Source organism: Leguminivora glycinivorella, chromosome 13 (assembly GCF_023078275.1).
Source record: "Leguminivora glycinivorella isolate SPB_JAAS2020 chromosome 13, LegGlyc_1.1, whole genome shotgun sequence".
NCBI classification, from domain to species: domain Eukaryota; kingdom Metazoa; phylum Arthropoda; class Insecta; order Lepidoptera; family Tortricidae; genus Leguminivora; species Leguminivora glycinivorella.
In genome coordinates, this window is record NC_062983.1 from 1,757,747 (window position 1) to 1,777,732 (window position 19,986).

Sequence of the window (19,986 nt, forward strand, 5' to 3'; positions counted from 1 at the left end):
TAAGAATTTCACCACCCCCTTTCTTTCCGTGGGTGTCGTAGAAGGCGACTATGGGATATGGGTTAAATTGTGGCGTAGGCGAGAGGCTGGCAACCTGTCACTGCAATGTCACAGTTTCGTTTTCTTTCAACCCCTTATTTGCCAAGAGTGGCACTGAAGCTTTAGTAGTTTCATGTGTTCTGCCTACCCCTTTATGAGATACAGGCGTGATTGTATGTAATTTTGTGGTTAGGTTATCCATACTATACTATAATAATATATAAATGGGAAACTGTGTGTCTGTTTGTTTGTCCGTCTTTCACGGCAAAACGGAGCGACGAATCGACGTGATTTTTAAGTGGAGATAGTTGAAGGGATGGATAGTGATATAGGCTACTTTTTGTCTCTTTCTAACGCGAGCGAAGCCGCGGGCAAAAGCTAGTATATTATAAGTACTGTTTGTTTTACTAATTCTCATATTATGTTCCAGCTAATTTATATTCTGTCAAACCTAATCCACAATGCATTTTCTATCAAAAAGCATTAGCAAAATAATATATAAGTTTCACGTTGTTAAAAGCTTCATTTATAAAAGGACCTAAGTAACCAAGGTTGTTGTATGGATGTATGACGTTTTGACTTATCATAGATGGATGTAGCTTCTGAAATGCGATTCCCACGTATTTCTGAGAGCAGGCGAGAATTGGCCTCAATAATCATACATACATAATATATTATAATCACGACTATATCCCAAAAGGGGTAGGCAGAGCACATGAACTACTCAAGTTTCAGTGCGACTTTTGGCAAAAAGGGGTTGAAAGAAATCAAAATTGTGACATTGCAGTGACAGGTTGCCAGCCTCTTGCCTGGGCCATTTTTTTCAAAGTTGTCCACCCCATTTTTTTGTAACATGGGTATTTTTACGCGATTAATACTCAGAATCGCGATGTCCCATGATTTCCATACATTTTTTCGAACCTTCCATTCCGTTACCGCCATACAAAATGTATGAAAAAATGGTAACGGAATGGGAAAAAAACCTTGGGACACTTTTTTTTCTTAGGATTGAAAGAGCTTGCGATTCTGATTGGAAACCACATAAATATTTCCAAATCCAAAAAAAAGTGGGGTGGACAACTTTGAAAAAACGGGCCCGCCTACGCCACAATTTAACCCATATCCCACAGTCGTCTTCTACAACACCCATTGTAAGAAAATGGGTGGTGAAATTCTTAACCCGTCGTATTAATTATAATAATATAATACTATACTATAATAATTCATACTATAAAGTATGAATTATTTATTTTATTTGAAATAAAGCCTCTTTAAGCGAATATAACAACAGCTCCCCCGGATTTGAGCCCCACCGCCGATCACGTAGTATATTGGCTGAATGCGATCTCACCTCCGAATGAATGGCCATTTTTGAGCTTATACGCCAAATGTATGAAATATTGTTCGCTAACGCTAGTGATCGGGCTTGGCAAATAGAATGCCTTTGAAACGTAATAGTAGATTACATTCCGAGGAGAAATTGTTAATAAAGAGGCCATGATTATTTTTGACTCAGTTCATCTATGATTTAACTGAGTCAATAAAAATAACAATTAGGTAGGTAGGTATATTTACCAAAACTAATTATTCAGTTCATCACAATAAAACTAACCTAACCACAAAATTAAAATTTTGAAAAAACCCCCGACCGTGACATAGTGGACCGATTTTCATGAAACATGGCTAAGAACACTCCCGACTAACTCAGCTTTCGGACAAAAAAAACTAAATCAAAATCGGTTCATCCGTTCGGGAGCTACGATGCCACAGACAGACACACACACAGACAGACAAACAGACAGACAGACAGACAGACAGACAGACAGACAGACAGACAGACAGACAGACAGACAGACAGACACGTCAAACTTATAACACCCCTTCGTTTTTGCGTCGGGGGTTAAAAATAAGCGCGTCAGAAAACACGGAGAAACTAAAAAGCAAAAAAATAATATGATGATTACATTTCCTACCTAGAATAACTTTCGTGAAATACACAGTTTTCTGGATTTTGGCACAAAGTTTGAAAGCTTGAAAACATATTGTGTATGGTTCCACATAATATTTCTTTTCTGGTAATTGTTAAGTTGCCAGCAATGTAACTCAATGCGTTAAAATCAAAAACATACTGATACAAAGCCTACGAATGCGTTTTTTGCGAATAGAGTATAGACTTGTTTACACCATTTATGTAGGGTTCTTAAGATCTATTCTATGCCTTGTAAATTACGAATAAGAATCTTTCGGGAGTAGTTAAAAGTATTTCTGCACGGGAAGCATGGTCGCGCGATAGACGATAAAATATCAGGCCGTCCCTATCGCACTTACAAATTAGTGCGATAGGGACGGCCTGCTATTTTATCGTCTATCGCGCGACCATGCTTCCCGTGCTGGTGTTGGTATTTGCCTTCCAATTATCTAACATTATCTTTTCGTGAAATGACTGAGTGATATTGCTATTTATTTTCTGTAGGCGTTATTTAGTAAAGACTCGAACAATTGCACGAAATATTTTTACATAAAATTATACAGAGTGGGGCCTGTAACAAAGGCGAAGAATTGAACTCTAGGCTATTCTCCTTATACTGATCAACATTTGTTCGGCGACTTTTAAAAATAACTTGTATTTTGATTTTTATCACCCTTGAAAGTTTTTTCTAAGAGGTAATGTATTGCGAATTCTGTTAAGTCTAAAGTGTGACAGACAACGTCAATGACAACAATAATAGCGTACATTGAAGCTAATATTTATTTTGTATGAAAAATTAAAATTTTAAAGACTTCATAATTTTTAAAAGTCACTGAACAAATGTTGATCAGTATAAGGAGAATAGCCTACAGTTTAATTCTTCGCCTTTGTTACAGGCCCCACTCTGTATATTAGTTTAAAATAATACAACACAATTTTATTACACAAGTCTCTTTACTATATACCTACCTATCTACATGCATGCGGTACAAATTTAATTGTAAATTAATAATAAATACGCACAAATATCACAATTTATTTTCAACCACTTAAAATAATAAAATTAATAAATAATAAATATTATAGGGCATTCTTACACAGATCGACTGAGTCCCACGGTAAGCTCAAGAAGGCTTGTGGGTAAATCCATTCTGCTTTAAGGTTGAATGTATAAAAAAATAATATGATCTGAAAGATAATCAACCTACAGTACGCAAATCCTAGCAGTACGGATTTACCCAGTTTTGAAGTTAAGCGACAAACGTCACGATATCGAGGAACGTATTCTAAATCTATATACTCATGGTAGAGCCTCTGAATGTTTTCATTCACAACTCGATCTAACAATTTAATTAAATTCGGAACTAACTGGAACTTACTCAATATCTCTAAAAGGTCGTAAGTGACTATATTTCCCTTTGAACATGTACCGTTTTGAACAAACGAGTCTAATAATTAATTATCTATCATCCCGCCTTCTTGACCGTAACTTTGTTTTGGGGAAATTGTACTGGATAACCAGTATCTGTAGGGTATTTAATTAACAAGTCACACGATGTCAATCAAATTGAAAGTTTACAGGTTACACTTCGGGGAGTGTGTTCAAGAGCTACAAGCTTATTCCACCGTCCCTATTCTACCATCGGAATCCGTCCGTCACACGATGTCAATCAAATGGATAAAGTTTTAACTTCGGTGAGTGTGCTCAAGAGCTACAAGCTTATTCCACCGTCACCATTCTACCATCGGAATCCGTCTGTCACACGATGTCAATCAAATGGATAAAGTTTTACAGGTTACACTTCGGTGAGTGTGCTCAAGAGCTACATGAGCTTATTCCATCGTCCCCATTCTACCATCGGACTCTCTCACATGATGTCAATCAAATGGATAAAGTTTACAGCTTACACTTCGGGGAGTATGCTCAAGAGCTACATGAGCTTATTCCACCGGCCCCATTCTACCATCGGACTCTCTCACACGATGTCAATCAAATGGATAAAGTTTACAGGTTACACTTCGGTGAGTGTGCTCAAGAGCTACATGAGCTTATTCCACCGGCCCCATTCTACCAACAGACTCTTAGGGCCAATTGCTTCAAACCGTCTGGTACCGTTAAAGCACTCGTTAAATTTTATTGTATGGGAAGTTCCATAGACGTCTGCTGCGTGACGATGATGTGTCTGTCAAATGCGGTTGATGCAACTGGCCCTTAAACGCACGGCCGGTTTCCATCCTTACTTGGTAAGTAGATATTTCGCGAATTCGCATGAAGCGTTCTGCTTCATCTTTTCTTATGCGCACTGCAGTGGAATTCCTTGCCGGCGACTATATTTCCGAGCTCATATAACCCGCGGCAACCTCGAAATCAAGGGTGAACAGGCATCTTCTGGGTCAGCTTAATCCATTGTAGGCCACGTCTTTGCCTTTGGCTAGTCTGTGGCCAAGAGTAAGCCCATTAATAATTTAAAAAAAAATTAAAAGCTAAATTTTTGCGAGACAATCAAAAAGAGAAATTCATCTTAAAGATCATTTTAACAGAGATGAATTCATTCCGCCATCTTGGATTGGCGGTAATTTTGTTTAGCAACCATTTTGAGATGCCAATGATGGTTTTTTAACTTAATAAACCTGCTTAACTGGTGTAAACGGAAAGTAACACCCTAAATTATACCATTTTGCAAAATTGGCCACATTTTTTTATACAAAACAAATTTTCCACCAAGGTTACGAGCAAAACACTAATACTTAACTACCTAAATACGTAAATTATCAGTTCTTAATTTTCATTATACAGTTTGTAGTGTCTAAGAAAAATTCTATGTCAGGCTTTTAAGAGCACACCCATCTTAAAGGCCATAAAAGCATCTCTAACACTTCTGGAGTTTCAGGTGTCCATGGGCGGCAGTGATCGCTTACCATCAGGCGACCTGTCTGCTCGTTTGCCTCCTATCCCATAAAAAAGGCTTTTATCATAAAAATTGACTCTGTGGTTTCATCCTTCGCTTCTATGGGTTGATCTTCCTCTATCAAAGCTGCAATTTAAGTACAATTTTTTGTTAATAGTGACAGAGTGAACGAGGTCATATTCCAGTCGATCTTTGAGACTCGGCAACTTTTGTTATCCATAAACATGGTTTACTCCCACTCTAACGATTACTCGTTAACTGTATTTTCTGTGATGGACTTAATAACAAGACCAGCGCTGTGGCATTATATGCTGGAGCATATGCTGAGTGGAGTCCTTTTGTGGCCTCTATATGCAGAATCCGCACATTTTGTTGCACGCTAATAATAAGCAACATAGTTTTAAGTATCAAGTTCATAATATCGACGGTGGAAAGGAAGAACCACTTAAGCGACATTTTGGTCAAAAATGAGTTATATATATCATTGGAATCAGCGTTTTTTTCTGCGTCGTTTGAATTGGGTTTCACGGCGATCCGATGACTTATATGTCGCTTAAAGTAATTCACGAATGAGGTCTGAATTTGAAAAACCACCCCTTATGCGACACACAATTTGAATAAAATATGATCTGTGTCACTTAAAACCTACTCCAATATTACCACAGTCGTATAAACTATTTTTAAAAAGAGTTCGTTTCCGATGTAATGTCCCTTAATTGATTATTCCGGGCACATATATCTTGAATTCTGTACTTAAGTGGTTCTTCAAAACTGCTTAATAAAACGATTGTCGGTTAAATGAATGTTACGAAAAATTACGTTGTTATTTAATTGCTTTAAGCGACACTCCTTACCGCAGCCGAACCTGTCGCTTAAAGTATACTTTATAAATGCGATACGTCGGTTAAGTGGAGATTGAAAATGGTATGATAGCGGTTAAAGTGTTGCTCTAATCTATTTGATGTCGGTACAGTGAACAATTTTTGGCGCGAATTTCACGCGAATGGTGCTTCACTTATACAATGGAATGCAGTGGGTCGCTACAGTCAGCGACAAACACCGGAGTGCGGCGGTTGTGTCGCCGATCGCTACCTGATTCGACTAGGTATGTACACTATGTACGACAACTAACGTAAAATTTGTTTTATTATTAAGTTTTAGCTGTGTTTTAATTATCGTAGTGATTATATGAGACTAGAGTTCCATTATGTATCAAAAAAGTGCCTGAGTACTTAATTATTAACAAGCTAAGTGTAACTATTAAAACATTGCGATAATTGTAATTTGTATATTTATACACTTACCAAAAAGTAAATAAGTAAGCTAGCTACTTATTCTTAATAATGTATAAACTCAAAATGATTGTGGTCTCAAAAAAGTGCATACTTAATTAAGAGTTATTTGTTAGAAGTAGATTTATTTTATTAAAATAAAAATACACGTTAATTTCGTATAAGTATTTTATTTTTCTCCTTAAAAAACGCACAATATAGCGTTTTTTAACCGCAAATATATTCTAAATTTTTCAATAATATGAAATAGTTTAAAAAAATATAAATGCTAGCGTTATAATTCACAAAAATGTGTCGATATAGTTTCAAATTTCTGGTATACCACTTCAAATTGGCACGTAATAACTGCCCATACGACTGTTGCTTAATTGAATATCTTAGAGACAAGTTAAAAAAGGTAAGTGGCTTCAGTGAGTTTTATAGTACTATGATGATGTCGCTTAAATGTTTCTTCCGGGAATATTTTGAGGACCTTTTCAATTAAGCGACAACATTTTCAGGATCCTGTAAGATTTTGGTGTAAATGTTTATTTCATAAAATAGAGAAAAATTAAATAAGATTATCGTCTTAAGAACTCATTTACCTATTTCAAATAGGAAAAAAGTTATGATTTTTTTTTTTCAAAAAGAAAACTTTGAAACACTCTCCTGTACAATTCACTAAATGTCGCTTAAGGGGTTCTTCCTTTCCACCGTCGATATATCTTTTTTCTTCTTTCAAATGTATGTGGTGCTGTATGATGGTTTCTGCAATAAACGTTTTTCTTAATGACGTTTGTCCATTACACTGGGAAACGGATTTTGTCTTATATCTACACTCATCGAATTCTGGTTCCTTATCACATCATCTGTCATCAGAGAAATCTCTTTACTATTCTCTCTCAATATACTTTCATATTCATGCACTGAACACAAAGGAGTATCTATTTCTTCAGTCACACCTAATTTAGAAAAATCTACATTATACCTTTTCTTTTCATAATTGAAATCAATCATTGGCACAAATCTATGACCCCACAAAATCTCATTTGAAGTATAACTTGACTTTGCTTGCAATGGTTGACCTGTTGATTCAATTATACCTTCGAAAACTACTAAAATTTCTAATCTACCACTAAGTAAGTCTGGTGCAGAGATATTGTAAAAAGGACTAGTTTCATCTATAACGTGAATAACTGAAATAGGCCATAGGAAGAAAGTTGATTCGCATCCATCTAGTTCCACGTTTAGAGCGATTTGCTCAAATTCATCAAAACTATCATTACGATCCATTCTTATTATATACATCAAAGCTTTGATATTGAGTATTCTTGACTTTCTCATATCACCTACTCTGAAGACTATACACATTTTTCCATCTTTAGCATAAATCACTGCATTTTTGCTAAATAGAATTGTCTGTGTTCTATTTTTAGGTCTAGTTAGTTTAGCAAACAGTATTCCAATCATAAACGCTTGGAAAATCATGCTAACAATACATTGCATGCACATTGTAAAAATAGCATCAGGGCATTCTAAAGTAATCTTTCTATGTCCATAAGCGACAGTTGTGTGAACTTCGATACTGAAGAGAAAAGCAGATGTAAAATTGTAAATTTCTCTTATGCAGGGAGTCCATTCTGTTCCATTAATGGTTTCGTTGTTATTAAAATCGCCATGGCCCATAGCAATGAGCCAGTAGAGGCATCCAAAGAATAACCAGATACTAATGAAGGCCGTGACGAAGTTTAAGAGAGTCCATCGCCATCTTGCTCTGACCATAGTGACGAACCAGGTGGTAAAGAATCGATGTTTCTTGTTAGAATTGAACTTTTCGATGTTGAATTCGCCATTTTTGAAGACGGCTCGTTTGAAGATGCTCTTGTATTTATAGGGTTTGTGATGATGATGATTGGATTCTGAAAAACAAAAAAATACATTATGTAGGAATAACCTAAAATAAATTTTCGGGTCTTGATCAGATATAATTATCTCTTTATCTATTTTGTACGTTTCCCTTTCTTTTTTAATTGACAACAAAAAGAAATGCGACTGTGGGATATGGGTTAAATTGTGACGTAGGCGAGAGGCTGGCAACCTGTCACTGCTATGTCACAGTTTCGTTTTCTGTTGACCCCTTATTTGCCAAGAGTGGCACTGAAACTTGAGTAGTTCATGTGCTCTGCCTACCCCTTCATGGGATACAGGCGTGATTGTATGTTTGATTGTATGTAACAAAAAGAACCAGGCTTTTCTTAAAAATGCCATAGCTGCTAGGTATGAAACAAAGGCAAAATTTGACTACAAAAAGTCAAACAGCATAAAAGTCTGTAATTTTTTTGTCCTAAAATACACATCAAATACGTTATCAAATTATGAAATGATAACATTAACTTAGCCAGGAGGCCAGAATATTTTGAAAATGTTTATCATTTCGTTCACGCGAATGTACGACAAGGTGCGAACCCAAGACTCGATTAAATATATCATTTAGAAATCAAAATGCAAGTTCGAATAGGCTTCACAGATCACTGGCCCCGTAGCCGAATGGCATTTCTCCGACGCCAAACGAAAGCGATACGCCGCTGGCTCTGTCGCGCCAATACGCAAGCGCGATAGAGATAGATATCTACTAGCGCTTCGTTTCGTGAGCGTTTCGTGAGCGATTGTGCCATTCGGCTAGCCACCCTGTTCACTGAGTTGGCTGGATTCAGAGTGGTGTTCGATAGCTCCACTGGTGAAATCGTTAGCAGTTAGTACCACACTCGAATTAAGTGCTCGGTTTCAAACATTTTTATGAGAGCTATGAACGTTTATAAAATATTTTTTACAGCAACTGAATTTTTCACAATTTCGAATACAACCAGTTTTTATTGATTTCCTTTAAGGGAAGGTTCTTAAGGTCAATTATTTTATTTAAGAAACTATTGTTTTACTTCATAAACGTTCACTTAAGTTATCTAGCCGTTAAAAATCGTTTGTCACTTTCCGACGTATTGGTGTGGACAAACGATTGTTATCGGCTTGTTAACTTTAGTGAACGTTTATTAGGGTTACTCCTCCTACTGTTGTCGAGTTATTCAAAAATTAAAGTTAAAAGGTTATCTGGAAGAGATCCCTTAAAAAAGTAAGTTCGCCTTTGTACACATTTATTATATTCTCTGGTAGGTACTTTATGTAATTTGTTTTGTGCAACGAAGTGTTTTACTACTACTACTACAAGAGTCCAACAATCTTTATTTAATTGCCAATGTTATTTACTTTTAGTTTAGTTATATTTTTAAAATATTTTATACATAATAAGAAAATGTAATGAAAGAAATCTCGCACATACCACAACCGCCATAACGCACCATATTTTCCAAACTGTAAAAACACAGCTCTGTACAACATACACTGGCCAAAAACTTTTCCTTACTGACTTGTAGATCAAACTTGGTAGCTTAACCTTACAATTTACATTGTTTAATGATAAGATAATTATCTCGGAAATAGTGCCCTAGAGACGTCACATGTGTTATTCATATAATTCATAGTAAAACAAAACAATAGCAGTAAACATCATAGTAGTTTCTAATAATATTAGGCATCTTCTGGGCGAGTTCACTCCATCGTAGGCCACGTCTTTGCCATTGGCTAGTCTGTGGCCAAGAGTAAGCCTATTTATAATTAAAAAACCGGCCAAGAGCGTGTCGGGTCACGCTCAGTGGTAGGGTTCCGTAGTTTTCCGTATTTTTCCCAAAAACTACTAAACTTATCAAGTTCAAAACAATTTTCCTAGAAAGTCTTTATAAAGTTCTACTTTTGTGATTTTTTTCATATTTTTTAAACGCATGGTTCAAAAGTTAGAGGGGGGGGGGACACTTATTTTCCTTTATGAGCGATTATTTCAGAAAATATTAATATTATCAAAAAACGGTTTTAGTAAACCCTTATTCATTTTTAAATACCTATCCAACAATATATCACACGTTGGGGTTGGAATGACAAAAAAAATCACTCCCCACTTTACGAGTAGGGGGGGGTGCCCTAAGAAAACATTTTTTCTCACTTTTTATTTCACCACTTTTTTGGTACCAAATTTCAGCTTTCTAGTGCTAACGGTAACTGAGATTATCCGCGGACGGACGGACGGACGGACGGACGGACAGACAGACATGGCGAAACTATAAGGGTTCCTAGTTGACTACGGAACCCTAAAAAAGGTTGTGAAATTATAAGCCAAGTTGACTTTCCAAACTCAATTCGTCAATTCACTAATATGGTTTAGGGATTTTATCTAAGCACTAAGCAAGTGTAATGAAATGACATTGAAAGTTGACTGTTTAGGTCGACTTTGTCATTTCACTAAACCAACCCATTTCAATCGAGCGTTAGATTTTTGATAATGATAAAATGGATTTGACATTCCTTTTTCATTCTTCCGCGACCACGGCCTGTGCAATCTGGGGCTCATTTCTCGAAGTTACAAGTAACAATTTACAAGTGGGAGTCACTGACAAGTTGAAAAGAGACTTCCGCTTGTAGGTACTTTTGAGAAATGGGCCCCTGTCTGAAACGTTGGAAAAAAATGGAAATAATGTTAATTAATCGCGTTCGACCTGTGTGTGACTTTAAATATGTGTACAAAGCGCGTTAAAGAGTTACATTCCTTTAGAGGGTCAACATTTCTGTTTTTGTCATTTCCCTTCGTCTATTAGTCTTTAATGGGCCTATTTTGTACGCAAACGGCGGCGGCTGCTTGCCGCGCTGCCTCAAGAGCCGCATTATTGCTGGCTTAGCTGAAGCTACGTGACGTTGACAATCGCAGTCTGGCTCTGTCGCACCACTACAGAACGATGAACTAGCTACAATACGCTTACGAGTCGTAACTAAGCAATAGGCTAGTTTCCTACTAGTCCAATCAGCTACTTTTTAAGAACTGTCAAAACGATTTGCTAATATGGAACACTATGAAATACTGAGGATGCAATGATAGAACTACGGTAAGTGCGTGCGATTTTCGTTCCGGAGGTCGCGGCTCGCACCAATGAGTTTTTCGGAATTTATGTGAGAAATGTCATTTGATATTTGCCAGTCGCTTTTCGGTGAAGGAAAACATCGCGAGGAAACCGGAATAATTCCAATAAGGTCTAGTTACCCTTCGGGTTGGAAGGTCAGATGGCAGTCGCTTTCGTAAAACTAGTGCCTACGCCAAATATTGGGATTAGTTGTAAAAGCGGACCTCAGGCTCCCATGAGCCGTGGCAAATGCCGGGATAACGCATGGAGGATGATGACTGAAGAGTGACGTCACGGTCAATTAATTTACTATATATCTTTCTTTCTGACTTATTAAATAGAAATTATGTTTAAACATAACTACTGTCCATATTTTTCTTCTAATTATATGGTGCTTTATTTCGTGCACTGCATAAAATATTTTATTTTACGTACCTATAGGAAACTAGCCTATTATGACGTTGGCAAGGTACCGTGGTCCGTTGGCTAGCCTCATCTAGAAGTATAGTGTCCCACGATTTTTCAGCGAGCATTGATATAGCAAGCATAGGTATTTTAAATTAACATAATTTTGAACATTAAATAAATGTCATATACAAAGAAAAAGTGACTAAAGCCTCCAGTGCTCCGAGCTGGAAACGAACCAGCGTACTCCGCTTACCGGGCGAAGTAATTTAATTTGTTCTTAGAACATAATTTTGTTTTTTTTGGTTTTATTATCTTAAAAGGTTTCATTATAGACTTTGATCTAATCCCGCAGCAGCTGTGTATCCACACTGTAAGTTGATTACCAAGTTCCGACGTCAGCCCATTTCGGCAACGCGGTAACTTAAATACGGGAAGCGGATGTTTTTGGCTAATCTAAGCCTGTACCATGAGTTTTCCATGTATTAGAAAGTTTATTTATTGTTTGGTTAGTAATTTTAATAATAAAACTACCGTGAGACACTGACATATTAAACATGTAAAATCGGGTAACTCACGTAACATTGTCGAAGGTCGCTCATTGAGCACGCGCGATGTCGGTGGTATCCCGACGGAGACTGCGGGCCACAGCTCGCTGTGACCGTTGACTCGGCGCGGCGCGGGGGTCGGCAGCGGCAGGGGCGGTGCGAAACTACCCTCACTTTCGAGCGACCTTCGACAATTTTACGTGTTACCCGATTTTACATGTTTAATAAATTTGGTTAGTACCTTTTTGAATACCGATTTGAGAAAGTTCTGAATTTACAAAACCGTAAAACGACCTATCCTCACATACGAATGTGAAGCCTGGACACTAACGGCAAAGGAAGAGAGCAAGCTTCTGGTGGCTGAGCGAAGGATTCTCCGCAAAATTCTCGGACCGCCACGAAGACCCGACGGCAGCTGGAGAATCCTGATAAACGTGGAAATGAAGAACTAGTTGCCGAACCAAACATTATTGGTGTGACAAAGGCACATAGAATTCGGTGGCTCGGTCACTTGGAGCGGATGGGAAGCGATTGTGCGGTGAAGAGAGCCTTCCAGGGAATGCAGGCAAAACGCCGCCCGGCCGGTCTATTATAGATACCGTCGGGAGGATGCTTTGGGGGCGGACCTGGGCCATTTTTTTTAAAGTTGTCCACCTCACTTTTTTTTGGATTTGGAAATTTTTATGTGGTTTCCACTCAGAATCGCGAGATGTTTCAATCCTAATAGGAGAAAAAAAGTGTCCCAAGGTTTTTTCGTTACCATTTTTTCATACATTTTGTTTGGCGGTAACGGAATGGAAGGTTAAATTTGAAAAATGTATGGAAATCTTGGAACATTTTTTTTTCTCCTATCAGGATCGAAAGACCTCGCGATTCTGAGTATGAATAGCGTTATGAATACCCATGTTACAAAAAAGTGGATAACTTTGAAAAATGTGCCCACCTACTCGAACTCCAGGTTGAGAACTGGAGAGAAACGCGGAGGATCGGGGCCAGTAGGCTTGTGCCGTTTCGTTCGTTGATCGGAGCGCTCCGATCTCGTTCAATCGCTCCCACGAACTAGTTCGCTCTTTTAGGTCTTTTGCTCATTTAGTTCAGCCAGACCAGCGACCACTGTGTCAATGAATAGTGTCAAAATGATACGAATAGTCTACAGATAGAAACTTTCCGGGCCGAAAGGTTGTAAGTAACCGTAGTTTAATATGAAAACTTGACTTTTTTTTGTTGCTCTGCTAAGTAGCTCTCGCTCTCGGTCGGCGCAGTCACACACTCGTTCTCGATCCAAACCGCTCGCGCTCGCCGATTCTATACTGAACTAAATGAGCAAAGACCGATTCTCAGACCACGGAAAGATTCAGTTCATTTCGGTCATTGATGGGATTTTATTCCTAACAGTTCATAGTTCGTGAACGACACAAGCCTAGAGGCCAGTGTTGGAGGCCATCGGGCCGATTTTTGAGTCTCACGCGTTCGAATTCAAAAAATTGTCACTGAAAATAATAAGCAAGTCACCGTTTTCAACCGGTATTTTAGTGACAAAATCCCGTATGCGAGATTCGAAAATCGCCCCCATGACACACTTTGGGCCGCTGCACCAGGTGGCGGTGGTGGTAAGTTACTGAAGGTGTCTGGCCACCCATGTTGGATATTGGCTTCGTGCGAAGTGCATGGAGGGGGTAAGCAAAGCGATCGCAGTGCTTGCGGTGGTCAAAATCGACACTGATTGTGGTTGTCATCTATCAAAACTCATAAAATATAATACAATGTGTAATGTTTGATATGGGGCATTAATGTTGTTTCGTGGTTAATTGTAGAAATAATGGCATAAATAGTCGTTGCAGGTTCTATGCGTTTCTTAGAGCACACTGGAAATTGGATCAAAGAACTAAATGGATAGCTACGGTGAAAAGAAAACGTAAGTGACATGTCAAAACAAAACATTATAATAAATTATATTTAAGCATTGTTTACCTAATATTGTTCAATACGCTGTTAGTATTTTTCCTACCGTATAAAAATATGCTTAAAGATTCAGGCCTAGCCTGGGAATAGGCCCGTGTCGGATATTTCTGCGGCCGCGGACATGACTAGGTACTTACGTTTAGATTTGTTTTATATGGCATTAACGGGACGGAGGTTTAGCGAATACTATATTACTAGCTTGAAGAACTTGTACCATTACTCCTATGTTCTTCAAGATTCCTTATATGCCCTGCCAGCACCAATTTATTGACTCTTTCTGTAGTCTGGGGTTGGAAGTTTATACCGTGAGTAATGGCTTTGGAAACTGATTTTTGGTATTATATCCATGTCTTTATAATCTATCTACCTAAATTACACTTGAAATAGTAGCTCTTGTTATTCGATTTATTTAAAATTAACGAAAAATCGTTAAAATATAATGTTTGTTTACATGTCATTTTTTGACATTTTCCACTTCAAGTTCACATGGTAGTGGGCGTAATAAAATTGTCGTGCACGTAGCCAATATTATAATATCATCAATTATTCAGCTATTGTGTTTTGTTCAATTGTGTACAGAAATATATTAAGAAAATACCTTGTCATGTCACATAAATAAATAAATATTGGGGGACACCTTACACAGATCAACCTAGCCCCAAACTAAGCAAAGCTTGTACTATGTGGGTGCTAGGCGACGATATACATACTTATATAGATAAACACATACTTATACATATACATAGAAAACATCCATGACTCAGGAACAAATATCTGTGTTCATCACACAAATAAATGCCCTTACCGGGTTTCGAACCCGGAACCGCGCGTTAGCAGGCAGGGTCACTACCAACTACGCCAGACCGGTCGCCAACATATTTTGTTACAAAGGAAATAAATCAAAGCATAATAAGACATTCGATGAAATATAATACTTACTATTTCGAAAATGGTAGATGCCTGGTTTCACCAATGGTTCTACGTCAGTGTCTTCTAATTCTTGATTATTCGGCATTATGGAGCTATAAAAATATTACAGGCTCAAATATAACAATGAAATTAAAAGTGTCGAGGGTTAAGTACGAAAGCCTATGTAGTGACGAATATGTATGTATAATCATCAGTTACTGAAGATGAAGTCACCCTGTGCGTTTATCACGATTGGCACTGGTCCCACCGCGAGCTAGTTAAGTAAGCTATGAGCTATCGGCTATAAAAGGAACAAAAGATAAGCACTCCCGTGCTAATAAAAGAGACACGGCGGCGATGTTTATAGTTGCTCGCTCAGCGGTGAGCTATCAATAAAGATCGTTGTCAAGGTGCACTTTTTGTGGCAAATGGTGCGGTTGAAAAGAAAAATACATTTAAATACAATATTTACTAGTGGATATGCCGGAGGACGTCAACAAAAATTGCGTGCAGTATGTTAAAGAGTTAAATTACTTTCCTGTAACTTCTGTCAATGTAGAAAGGTCATTTCGTTATTTAAAATGGATTTTTTCTAATCGACGTGAACGACAGTGACTGACATCCAAATCTGTTGAAGAAATTTTAGTTATTTATTCGATGTAATTTGGATAAGCAACTATAAATATGTATGTATTTCATGTTTTGTTATGTATATAATGTTTTAAATATTTGTGTATTTGTATTTTTGCCAACCATACTCTGTCACCAATACAGCACGCTGATAACGATCTTTAATCATCAGTTACTGAAGATGAAGTCACCCTGTGCGTTTATCACGATATGGCACTGGTCCCACCGCTAGCTAGTAAACTATGAGCTATCGGCTATAAAAACGAACAAAAGATAATCACTCCCATGTAAATAAAAGAGACACGGCGATGTTTATAGTTAGTTAGTTACTCGCCCAGAGGTGAGCTATCAAAATCGCCGTGTCTCTTGTATTTGCACGGGAGTGCTTATCTTTTGTTCGTTTTTATAGCCGATAGCTCATAGCTTACTAGCTCGCGCTGGGACCAGTGCCTAAAGACGGATTATTTTTTCTCTGCAGGCAGACAAGCACGGTCTCGCAATAAATTATATAAGGTCCTAATTTATTAGTTGCAGATATTTTAACACATGATATTTTACATTAAAATAATTAACTTTAAACATAAATTAAGAAATCTTTTCATGTAACTTTTTTGATTTCATTTTCCTAACAAAAAACATAATTATAATTTCGTCAAAAAAAAATCATCATGTGCATTATCACATGTCACAATAACACTGTCTGTCATGTCAACAATTGTTTGTTGTAAATGTCGTAAAGGTTCGGCGGGAAAACTGCACAAGTCATTGAAGTGGCCAGTTACAGTTAAGTGGTACGTAAAAGAGGTACTAGAATCTGTTCAATGAGTTTTCATTTAATAATAACATAAACAGGGTGTTTTTACGTAGCAAATTTGTTTTTCCGTTTTCTCCAAAAAAACATCGTAAAAGCTATAATGTTTCACGGTTTAATATACTCCAGAGACCGAGTACTATCAGCTGTAAAAATATCTGCATCTAATAAATTAGGACCTTATAGAGGTATAACATCAGGCCGTCCCTTTCACACTATTTGTAAGTGCGATAGAAATAAATATATTATCATGCTATCGGTGCAAATCATGAATATCAGTGGAAATTCGAATCGTTCATGTCCAATGTATACCTTATGAGCTACGCTGAAATAATTACTCTAGAAGTCGGTACAAAATTGTCTTAAATGAACTTTATAAGAGTCTTATCCCAGGTAAAGAAAATTAAGTTAATAAGCAAAGGTCTATATTTTAAAAATGGGTAGGTAGAACACACGAAAAGGATCCAGTTCAGTGCCACTAAAATTTGAAAGAACATAAATCGTGATGTTACAGTAAGTACCATACAAATCATACATTCATCCATATATAATGATATATATTTATTTATATTATAAATGGGAAAGTGTGTGTCTGTTTCTTTGTCCGTCTTTCACAGCAAAACGGAGCGATGAATTGACGTGATTTTTTAATTCATAATTCATATAATTCATAATTCTTTATTCGCATTTAAAAAGTGTTAACATGATAGGTCTTACATAAATTGTGTGTACCAACTTTTTAGGTGTTTTGGCAGCATTCAAATTATACAATAACTAAAACTACATGTTAAGTGGAGATAGTTGAAGGGATGGAGAGTGACATAGGCTACTTTTTGTCTCTTTCTAAAGCTAGTAGATACATAAACGCACAGCTGTATTCCCAAAAGGGATAAGCAGAGCACATGGAACTGCTCAACTTTCAGTAAGAACCACTCTTCCACACTTAAGGTGACCCCCTTTCTTCGCGTGGGTGTCGTAGAAGGCGACTGTGGGATATGGGTTAAATTGTGGCTTAGGCGAGAGGCTGGCAACCTGTCACTGCAATGTCACAGTTTCGTTTTCTTTCAACCCCTTATTTGCCAAGAGTGGCACTGAAGCTTTAGTAGTTTCATGTGTTCTGCCTACCCCTGTATGGGATACAGGCGTGATTGTATGTATGTAAGATAATACAGTAACAAAGAAATACCTGTAATCCAAATCCACTGTCACTGAACTGCCGAATAATTAATATCACAAGTAAAAGTAATTACGTATAACGTAATCATTTGTATCATGTTTAACTTGAAAGCAGGCGAGACACAATCCTCCGCTTATGTAGTAGTTTAGGTGTTTATAGATAAGAATGATAAGATAGGAGTACAGGCAGGGCGAAAATCATTAACTCGTTCGTAGCTCAGTCAGTAAAGGGGTGGACTAATGTATGGAACGGCACATACGAGGTCGGGAGTTCGAATTCCAGAATTTTTGCTTGGTTGTTTAGTGGGTAGACTGGGTTTCAAGGAGTCCCACATAACCACTCGGGTGCATACCCGTACTCGAGTGGTAAGCGGGAGGGAAAAGGGAGATTATCATTATTCACGTTTACAGATGTAGAACTAAATGTTACTCCTTCATATTTTCACGGAAACCCAAAAACACGTAATTTTAGTCAGTCTCAGTACAAAAAGTAAACATAATGGGAGAACAGACATCTTCTGGGCGAGCTCACTCCATCGTAGGCCACGACTTTGCCTTTGGCTACTCCGTGGCCAAGAGTAAGCCCATTAATAATAATAAAAAAAGTACTAGCGTTTAACCGGACTAGCATGACATGTTCGTCAGTTTCCGTGAAAAAAAAAAACGAAGGAAAAACATTTCGCATCTGTAATAGATTACTTTCCTTCAAGTCAAATCAATTTCTTTTTAAGCACTGTCAAAACAAAATTGAATGATTTGCTAATAATATGGAGTTAATATGAAATCGTTTGAGCGAGATTTTCTTTTGATTTTGTTAAAATTCTAATCCTTTTCATGCTACGTCTACATATTTCCGATGTTACACGTCAAGTATGTCGCCTTTAAAAAATATTTCCCAAGGAAAACGCGCAAGAAGTAATTATAAATATTAATTAAATTTTAAATTTTAATGACACCATATTCCATATTATGGGTTCTAGAGGCGTGGTGTATAATTTAATGTAAATATCGAAAAAGATTTAATAATTTTAATTTTTGTGTTTTTTGACTTTTATTATGTTATTTTAATGTCTGAATTTTTACTTTTAATACTTTTTAATTTTTATTGACGATTTTTTATGTTTAAATTCTGTGCTTTTATGTTTATTGTAATGTATACTATGGGTCATTTGCCTGAAATAAAATTTTTGAATTGAATTGAATTGAATTAGGTAATTAATAAATAAAAATAAAAACGAATCTAAATTAAACTTTAAATCTTAGAACTAACAAAATAATATAACTTAAATATATTGTAAATAAGATTTATGTTGCTTATTGTACGTCATCAAATATTTAACAGTAGCTGCTACAAAAACAGAATCATGTAGATTTAAAGCAAACAAATCATAAAAAATGTTTCTAAATTAAGACAGAAAGTATTTTTAATCCTTTCTTTTTCTGTGTTAAGATACTTTTAAATATTGCATTAAATGTGGCAAAAAAACGTGATATCTAGTGCATTAAGCGATCACTGCCGCTCATGGACACCTGAAACACCAGAAGGGTTTAAGGTGCGTTGCTAGCCTTTAATATAGGCACAGTATAATAAAGAGTACTATCGTACGGATGTACGCTCTTTTCCAGAAGGTTTGTAAGTCGTATCGGTCCGGATATGCCGCAGGCTAACATTCCACAGATTTAGTTTTTCCAAAGTCTAGTTTAACCCTTTCGCTGACAGTGCTCCGCCTGTCGACATAATGTCACTGAGAAGAGAATACATAATAGGGATGACGACTACATTTAAAAAAAATGGCATTCTGTTTAGCCCGTCAGTTAGATCGTCCAAAAATACTGAACACATATTCTTCACTTTATCTAATTAGTGAAAAAATACAAAGATATAGAGCATCAGAGTGCCGGAGTGGGGGCTTGTGACGTCACTTTTAAGTAAAAATTGTATCTAGGCGTGACGTCACGGCGTGGCGGGTTTGTTTTTTTTTCTGTGGCAGTGGTTCGGCTATCGACGACGACGAAAGTAAAACCTGTTTGTTATTTAATGAGATTACCTTATTATAAAGTACAGTGACCACGATTCATGACCGCATCCAAATTCCAAATACAAATTAAATTATGGTGAGAAATTATACGACCACAATTAAATTAATTAAAATTGTATTTACCCAAATCAAATTAGTTTAATAAAATAAGTGTATTAAGTAATCATAGTAGCTTTTTAAAAAGAGGTAAAACTTCAAAATCTTGACACTCGGGTAAGGACAAAAAAAATTAGGTACTCCATAAACAAACTAAGATTAAAATTATAAATCGTTCTTACCGAGTCCCACGGTAAGCTCAAGAAGGCTTGTGTTGTGAGT

The 19,986-nt window shown here is 36.9% G+C and overlaps 1 protein-coding gene across 2 annotated transcripts; it reads right to left on the reverse strand.

Annotated features, from left to right (window-relative positions):
- Positions 1-3,088: 3,088 nt before the first annotated feature.
- On the reverse strand, positions 3,089-17,734 carry LOC125232889 (ATP-sensitive inward rectifier potassium channel 12-like). Of its 2 annotated transcripts, XM_048138715.1 has the most exons (5): positions 17,640-17,734; positions 15,466-15,640; positions 15,043-15,125; positions 6,913-8,107; positions 3,089-5,340 (listed from the first exon to the last, which is right to left on the reverse strand). In XM_048138715.1, the coding sequence occupies exons 3-4, from the start codon at positions 15,116-15,118 to the stop codon at positions 6,975-6,977; spliced, it is 1,209 nt and encodes a 402-aa protein (XP_047994672.1). In that variant the 5' UTR covers positions 15,119-15,125; positions 15,466-15,640; positions 17,640-17,734; the 3' UTR covers positions 3,089-5,340; positions 6,913-6,974. The 2 variants fall into 2 exon arrangements, with proteins under 2 accessions (XP_047994672.1, XP_047994671.1); XM_048138714.1 differs by lacking the exon at positions 15,466-15,640.
- Between the last annotated feature and the right edge of the window lie 2,252 nt (positions 17,735-19,986).